The following is an 8,427-nucleotide window of genomic DNA, read 5'->3' as shown; positions in this document are numbered from 1 at the left end:
TAGAACTTAAAGTATAATAATAAAAAAAAATAAAAATAAAAATAAAAAAAATTTAAAAAAAAGAAAAAGAAAAAGAAAAAAAGAAAGAAAAGAAAAGAAAAGGCAGGATTTGGAGGGCATGTGTGGGGTTGAGGCAGGTGCTTCAGTACAGAGAACAGAAAAGTTGGAGGTCCAGGGAGAGGGCAGATGGAGCTCTGGTCTGAGCTTTCATCATCAGAGCTGACCCAATGGAGAAGACCTGGTGTATCAGTCAGAGTCCTTTGGTTGAAACACACAGAGATGGCAGCTGATTTAAGCATAAAAGGGCAAGTATTGAAAAGCTATGGAGAAAGTTCACAGAATCAAAAAGAGTGGAGAACAAGTCGCAGCAAAGGACAAAATTTGGCCATGCTGGGGATACGAATAGCAGAAACAATTTGCAATCATGCCAGGGGCCACCACTGGAATTGATAGGCTCCATCTGTTTTTAGTGTTTTCATCACTTTGCTCATCATTGAAATTCCAACCAACTTCTCTTAGGCCATGTGCTTCTTGCTTGGGAGTTGAAGGGAGGTGCCGAGTTCCTTGATATCCTACCATGTTACATTGCATGGGGAATAGGTAATTCCTGGAAAAGGAAGTCAGAGTGCTATTTTTAAAGGATGTGGAGGAGATGCTGCGCCCTCAGAAAGAAACACAACCAGAACAGGACTGCAAAAATCAGAAACTGGAACTTTGACCTTGAGAAAGTCAGAGCAAGGACACTAACCTTGTTTTCTGATACCCTTTCAGCACTTATTCATTCATGTTTTCATTCCGCTAGTGTACCACAACCCAGAGTGGAGGGAAGTTAACATCCTATGGGGCAACCTTCAGCCATTGGAAGACAGGAGCCAGGGGACAGACACCTCTTTACCCCCAAGTGATCTGGAGATGCATTTCATCCGGCTTCTCAGATGGTTCTGTGGGACTGAAACACCCTTCACCAGTGGAGATGGCCAACTTGACAAGGCCTCCTTCCATTGGATTTCCCTCCTGCTTTGCTGTGCTCCCCCTATCTTAACTCCAGTTTTCTGAGGTCACACTCCTCAGTCAAGTACTATCATGTAAGCCTCTGCCTTGACTTCTGCTTTCTAGAAACACAGGCTAAGGTCAGCGCAAGGCAAATCAGGAGTGAGAGGGTGGGGTGGGGAAACAGGTGACAGCATGAATTAGAAGGCCTGAGAAGAGCATCTAAGATGAGACTTGAGCCAACACTTGAGGGAGGTCAGACAGTGAGGCAAGTGAATTTCTTGGGAAAGACCATTCCAGGCAGAGGGAACAGGTGGAATAAGGTCCTAGGCAGGTACATGCTTATGTATTTGGGGAACAGCAAAGAAACCAGGGTAGCTACAGAAATGAGGGCAAAGAGTACTAGAAGATGTCAGTAACGTGGCTAAAGCCGCATCACGTTTAGCCTTGCAGGACTTGGCTTTTACAGAACAAAAAAGGGAGCACAAGAATGGCAGGATCTGACTTAGGTTAAAAGGACTGCCCTGGCTGCAGTGCTGAGAAGAGATCTGTATGGGGAATGTGAAACATCCTCCCCTGTGGGATCCTGCTTGTAAGAACCAGAACTAGAACTAGAAAGTGAAAAAAAATTCAAACCCTTTTGAGGGAGGCTTGAAAGGAAAAAGTCTTCTTTAAAAGGCAGAACTATCCAAAGATGGCATGAGCTACCTTAGGTGGTAATGATCTCCTGTCACTGGGGGTGCTGAAATACAGGCTGGAGAACTTGTCATTGGAAAATGTGTGCAAATGCTTTATATGGGCTAATACAGGATGGCACAAAGACAGACTTCAGAATGCTTCATATCATAAGAGCCTCTAAGACCCACAGACCCAGAGAGAATAATGACCCCCCTAAAGTCCCAGCAGAACCCAGTTAAAATCAAACGAGAACCCACAGTTCCCAATGCAGGGCTCAGGGTCCTTCACCTGACCCCATGCTATCATCTTAAAACAAAACAAAAACAAAAACAAAACACTGTTCCCACTTCAAGTACCTTAATTTAAACTGATTTGCTTTGGGATATATAAGTGCAAGACCTAGAAAGAATGAGTGGTAAAGTGAGAAGGAGACTCCGAATACTGTCACAAGCGTAATATGCTAGAGAAGTGAGGATTTGGCTGGAGATGGCTCAGCCTATTGGTTCATTTATTCATTCAATACATTTTTATTGAACATTTGTTATGCATTCAATAGAGGTGAATGAAATCCATGGAGTCTATGCTTCTTGGAACTTACATCCTAGCAGGGATGAGTAATTATAACAAGTTTGATGAATGTCCCAGCAAGGGTGTTAGAGCTCAGTGACAAAGACTCTCAAAGCAGAACACAGCCATTGTAGCAGCAAACCTGCAGGAGCAAGGGAGTGTCAGGGAGGGTGCAATCCCCAGAGCACAGGTTGCGGAGTGAGTAGGGCAGCTAGAGAAAGGGAAGCCAAGCCCCAGTCCTAAAGAATCCAGGGCAAGTCATCAAGAAAGATCTCAGGGCTCAGTTTTCATAAAACTAGGTGCAAAAGAAAGTCTATCCCTCAGTTAGAAGGCATTACACCAGGCAGTACAGGTCGATCACCTGGGTGTTTTATTCTAATTCAGATGCTCAGGTCCCACTCCCCACAAATTTTGATCCCATTGATCTGGGGTAGAGGCTAAGTACTTATATTTCTTTAAAATCTCCCCAGAATTTCTGAAGTACAGCTGAGGCTGAAAACTTCTGTAGCAAGCAGAGATGTCTGAGGAACCAGAGAGCACCCCCTGTATTCCGCTGCACTCACAGTATTCATTTCTTCGTCTAGTCCGCATATTCTGAACACCTACTGTCTAGCAAGTAAATCAGGACTTGCTAGATAGCAAGTGTTCAGAATATGCGGACTAGATGAAGAAATAAGTACTCTGTGAATGAAGTAAAGGCAGCCATCGCTGCTTACTTGCATTCGAGCCAGGATAGGAGTAAAACTGACCTTACGCTGATTCCCTGAATGACTACCTTCCGTCCCTCCTGACTGTGGACAAGACTGGCCCAGAACTGGAGCTAGAAAGAGCCTCATGTGGTGGTGGGGGGAGGGGGGGCAGAAAGGAGAAAAGGGGAGACAGGGTGGCGGGATGGAGGGGACCAACAGCTCATTACAGATAGGGACAGTGGGGGAATCTCAAACACACATTAATGACTACTAGGCCTTTTTGAAGATATATTGTCTTTATTAAAGTGTCCCGTCTTTATATAAGTGACCCGCCTTCCTCCATCACTACAGATGATGGTGACTTTCTAGTAAAGAGGAGAGTAGTCAAGTTTTTAACAGAGGTAGGGTAAATGAGGCCCCTCAAAAGTGCAGGGAAGGAGGAGAGGGAGTCAAGTTATTAACAGAGGTGGGATAAATGAGGCCCCTCAAAAGTGCAGCTTGCTGCCTCTCGCCACCAATTCCATTCCAGACCCCCACTGTCAGAAAGTCTTCTCTCCTCCCATTTCAAGCCATATCACATCTCATTTTAGAGCCTTGTAAGGTTCTCTCACATATCTGTGCACTTTCCCATGGACAAAGCATTTTCCATCTTTAACACCCTCTCTCTTGCTGAAGATACCCCATCCCTGTGGCTTTAGGGGGACAGCTGATCTTTGGCAAGAGGCCTCATGCTCGGCCCATGTGGGAAAGCCATTCAACTATAATTCCAGCAAAGAACCCAGGAGGCCGGGCCCCTGCTCCTGTATTTTGGCCATCAGCTGAGAATCCACTAGACTTGGTCCCTGAACTCCAAAGACCCTCCATTCTAATGCTTCCCAGAGATTTTGTGCTTTGCTTCTAAAATTCTGTCTTCTAAATCTCCCCTGAATTCTCTGCCAGTTCACACAGTGGGTAAGAAGCCTAGCTCTATGAGACCCCACCCCAACCACCATCTTTCAGGCAGGCAGACCCCAGAATCTGCCCTGAGTGGAAAGAAGCTGGAATCTGAGAAACAAAAGCAAGAGACCCTGTGTACCCAGCAACGAAGGAACAGCCTGATCTCCCACCTCGCGCACTTCAAGGGAAACCTCTGCCGCATGGTGAAGGCAGAATCATGGATGAGGCTCACAGGGTGGGCAAAAGAAGCTAATTTAAGGCTGCAGCTAGAGAAAGTGGGAGATCATGAGGTGCAGGGGTGAGGGACTAATAAGAGCAAGGTCGAGCTCATTACTGTAGAAAGCCCTTTTGAGATCACCCAGTCCTCTAATTTTCAAACTTTTTAAAAGTAGTTAAACCTTTTTTTTTTTTTTTTTTTTTTTTACAAAAGTCTTAAATGGAACCCCATCTAAAGTAAAGCTGATATGATCGAAGCAAGAGGAGGAGGCAGGAGCTGGAGGATGGGTGGTTAGACCAGGAGTTGGAGACACCTACTAGCTTAGCCTACTTTCCAAATCCAAAAGTCCCTGAGGCACCTACGCAGAACTTTGGGGTCCTGGGTTTCACTATGATAAACCAATGACCTTGCCCAAACCCTAAGTTTTATAGGTGGAAAAACTGTATAATTTGTACAAGATCCCCACTGAGTCAGTGGCATCACTAGCGCTAGAAGTTGACACTATTCCCAACCCAGGTCTCTCCTCTACCCTCCCATCAGCTGACTGGCACCCTCGACAGGCTCTGGGCCCACCCAGGGAATCTTAGACGGAGCTACGGAAGGAGAACTGCAGGTAGATGATCAGCAGCAGGACCGTGGCCCAAAACAAGCACCAGGGGATAGAGCAGAAGTTCCAGCCTGAGCCCGTCTCGTCCTGAGGCTTGGTGGGGCTGGGCACCCGGGAGAAGGTGTAGGTGGTCGCCTCCTCCTCCAGCAGCTTCTCGCTGGGCTTCCAGTGCACGATGCCCTCCTGGCAGGCCTCACAGAACTCTCCGCGGTGACGCCGGTTGTCCTGGCGGCTGGCCACGTGGATGCGGTACTGGCCGCCGCGCTCGCCGTAGCACTGCTCGCGCAGGCTGGTGATGAGGTTGTCCACCAGGCCCTCGATGTTCTCCTCCAGCATGCTGGACTCGTCCAGCCGCGCCGAGCCGCACTCGTAGCACAGCTGCTTGAAGACGCGCATGCGCACTGAGCCCGCCCGCTGGGCGCGGTCCAGGAACATGTGGAAGAGGATGACCAAGTGGGGTGACTGCCAGGTGTGCCAGCACCAGGAGCAGTGGAACCTGCGGAGACGGGAGGCGAGGGAGGAATAGAAGACGGGCGGAGGTGGTGGACACAGCCCTAGGAATCGGGTGAGGGGACATGGGGGCTCAGCAGAGCCTGGAGGTGGGGGAAGTGTGTTGCCGGTGCCCTGGGTTCGTTAGCTTTCCCCAGGAAGCCACTCAGCCTTGCGAGTGCCCCCAGGACTACAACAGGTTCCTGAGGATGTCACCCGGCATCCAGCAGTGCTCTCCCTCCTCAGTGCTTTCCAGAGGCCTAACTCCCTCCACCCCAGCGCTGGGCCTCATTCTTATTCCTCATCTGCAAAATGCCCATGGTGCACTAGGTGAGTCCTTCCTGCTCACACCAGATAAGAAACACTTAATCCATCTGCACATTTCTGTCTGTTAACACATGACTGTGAACAGGCTAGATCCAAATCAGGAGAAAATGACATCATTACTAGCTATCAGCGTCCAGGCCAGTGCCAGGCATCACAAGGCCTGAAGGTGGAGGCGGTCTGTGCCTGGAGCCCCAAGGCCTGTAGTCTCCCAGGCCTGACTGGGGCCAGCTGGGGATTACAGGTCCCACCTAGGTCTGGGGCAGCCACAAGTCCTCCCCACTCAGCCCCCACAGACTCCCAGGTCTTCGAGAAGCTCCTGAGTCCCACCTGTAAGTGTCCAGCCCTTGACACCCCTCCTGTCAGCCAGTCTAGGAGCTTCACATTTTCATTCTCTTCTTGTTCACTCACATCTTTTGGGGACTGTTTCCTCCTCTCAGACCAGACTACAAAACCTGGATTGAAAAATGTAACTGGAGGGACCTAGAAATCACCTAATTAATCTTTTGTTTTATGCTGAGAAAAAGAGAGTAAGAGAGGCATCCACATACACACAGCTAGAGGCAGAGACGGCGCCCAGCACATAACAGGTGCCCAGTAATGTTTCCTGAATTGAAGTGAATTGGCTGAATCAGGGCAGGCAGGAAGGCCTTTCTTCTGACTTCCAGGCTGCACCACTCAGCCTCCCCATCTTATGTCCCAAAGGTAAGCCCCTACACTCTGAACTCGTGAACAAGAGTGCTAGAAAATCATCTCAGATAGTTTTTACATACTTATCACCTAGAACTCTTCTTGAAATCAGATTCTGATTCAGGTCTAAAAGGGGCCTTGTTAGGAAATTCTGCTTTCCTAACAAGTTCCAGGTGATGCTGACCCTGCTGCTCTGTGGACCACAGGCTGACCTCTCACTGTGCAAATGGAGAAAGCCAGGTCCAAGAAGAAAATCGAATTCCTCAAGGGCCCTGGAGCCAACAGTAGAGCCAGTTTCTGGCACATCCCTTGTATTCAATATTTTAAATGAAATTAAGTTGAATTAAATAGATTTAAACTGGTCCCAGGACCGGAGCACAGACCTCTTGACCCTCAGTGGGCCTCAAGCCCTTCTTCTCTGGTTTTAAACTACTTTTTAAGAGATTGTTAAAATAGAAAATATGTAAAATGTCAGTGTGTAGGACTCATAAGTATATTCTATGTCTTTATTTTCCAGATGGAAAAATTGTGACGCAGAGAGGAAGAGTAACACAGGTGAACAGTGGAAGAACTGAAATCCAACTCAAGTGTCCTAATTCCCAGGTAGGGACTCTTTCTCTGACTTCCAGTCTACACCAGCCTAATAGTGAGATTGAAGCTAAACACATGGGTTCTATGTAATCTTCCTCTCCTTGGAAGGTGCCCTAGAGCTAGGGACTTAGAGGCGGCCTGCAGGGATCCACCTTCCTGGGCTACTTACCTGCCTGAAGCGTGCAACTCCACGTACTGCTTCCAACCAGGGCTCAGCACATTGTGCTTGAGGTTGGGGTCTATGATGAGGTCCCAGCTGTCAGCCGGCTTTGCCTCCTCCATCTTCTCATAGAAGACTTTCTTCCACTCGTCTGTGGTCACGCTTTTACACATGGTCTTGTCAGTAGTGAGGGAGGGCAATTTCCACCTTAGTGAGAACACGGAGAGTGAGGGTAGGTGCAGGGCAGGGCAGCGCAGTCTCCAAGGTCTAAAAATCCTCATCGACAAGACCAGGAGGAAGCAGGACCCAGCTCCCTCCTTTGTCCGCAGTGGAACCTGTTTCCACGGCAACCAGGCAGGGTGCCAGAAGACAGAGCTTGGGGAGGAGGGAGTCTCTGAAGAGGTGTTTCAAGGCCCTGAACTGAGATTGCAGAGGCAGAGTTTGTGGGTCTAAGTGATCCAAGACAGGATGGAGGACCTGATCAGAGGTTGAGCTTCAGACCATCTCACCCTGGCCTGGAAAGAGTATGGGGAGGTGAGGACTTGGAAACTGGCTCAGTTTCACCTTGCAACACCCTGGAGGCATCATCAGCATCTGGCTGCTATGGTAACCATGATGCCTTAGGGAGCCAAGGAGAAATAAGGGATGGGGAGATGTAAATTTGTTAGTAGATGGAGCAATAATAATAAACTCTCCCTCGGCTCCCCCAGCCATCTTGTGACCAGCACTTTGCCATTTTCAAAACACAATTGGAGGTCTCTCAAGTTATGATTACTATTGCCGCAGTACAGATCAGGAGCCTGGGACTCACCTAGCCTATAAATGGCAGAGCCTGTATACAAATTCAAGCTGTTGACCCCAGACCAGTTCATTAATTCATTCATGTCAAACATATCCTGGCATGTGGGTAGAGTTTGCAGACATGTGCCAGGCTCTATGTCAGTGCTTGTAGCTGACTGTGTACCCAATTATTGTGCAATAGGATCCATGCTGTAATGGCCTTGTGCAAGAGCAGCCACCTGTGCACAAAGGTTGGAGCATTGCATCAGCCAGGCAGGAGTAGACAAGATTATTTCCAAGCTGATTATAGAAGTGCAGAAGAGGAGCACCACCCACAGGCAAAGCAGCCTTTACTATACCTGCCTCTCCTGCTATTTTTAATACATTATTTTTCCTTTGAAAAAAATCATATGGGTTTATTCTAGAAAAATTACAAACTATAGATGAAAGAAAAGAAAAGGAAGACTCTTCCATAATACCCCACCCGAGATGACTACTGTTAACATTATGATATGTACATACCACTTACCATTTTTCTGTACATGTACATGTGTATATGTGTGTGTACACACACACACATTCTGCACACCACATACATTCTACATACCACGTTATGACATTTTCAAAAAATAATATATCATGAATATTTTTCTAGGTCATATTCCATAGTAGGATATTATAGGCTACCTATATTCTGTTATATGGATAG

General features: G+C 47.6%; 1 protein-coding gene and 1 long non-coding RNA gene across 2 annotated transcripts in view; one reads left to right on the top strand and one right to left on the bottom strand.

Moving 5' to 3' along the window:
- LOC105525818 overlaps positions 1-7,646 on the top strand; it is an 11,673-nt gene extending 4,027 nt beyond the window's left edge. Inside the window, exons 2-5 of the long non-coding RNA XR_001003981.1 lie at positions 803-1,130; positions 4,618-5,503; positions 6,027-6,202; positions 6,705-7,646. This is a non-coding gene — a long non-coding RNA (uncharacterized LOC105525818). The remainder of the gene's footprint in view (positions 1-802; positions 1,131-4,617; positions 5,504-6,026; positions 6,203-6,704) is intronic.
- Positions 3,985-7,267, bottom strand: RTP1 (receptor (chemosensory) transporter protein 1). The gene is made up of 2 exons (XM_011961592.1): positions 6,948-7,267; positions 3,985-5,180 (listed from the first exon to the last, which is right to left on the bottom strand). The coding sequence occupies exons 1-2, from the start codon at positions 7,217-7,219 to the stop codon at positions 4,661-4,663; spliced, it is 792 nt and encodes a 263-aa protein (XP_011816982.1). The 5' UTR covers positions 7,220-7,267; the 3' UTR covers positions 3,985-4,660.
- Positions 7,647-8,427: the final 781 nt, after the last annotated feature.

The sequence above is a fragment of the Colobus angolensis genome, unplaced genomic scaffold (genome assembly GCF_000951035.1).
Source record: "Colobus angolensis palliatus isolate OR3802 unplaced genomic scaffold, Cang.pa_1.0 Scaffold56, whole genome shotgun sequence".
Taxonomy (NCBI): domain Eukaryota; kingdom Metazoa; phylum Chordata; class Mammalia; order Primates; family Cercopithecidae; genus Colobus; species Colobus angolensis.
Note: the sequence above shows the minus strand (reverse complement) of the source record. Positions and strands in the feature narration are given on the sequence as shown.

Bases quoted from the DNA above. Each gene is read 5' to 3' on its own strand.
- RTP1 (XM_011961592.1), bottom strand. From the start codon at position 7,219: ATGAGGATTTTTAGACCTTGGAGACTGCGCTGCCCTGCCCTGCACCTA. The intron at 5,181-6,947 runs GTAAGTAGCCCA...CCGTCTCCGCAG, and splicing joins GAGTTGCACGCTTCAGGCAG to GTTCCACTGCTCCTGGTGCT.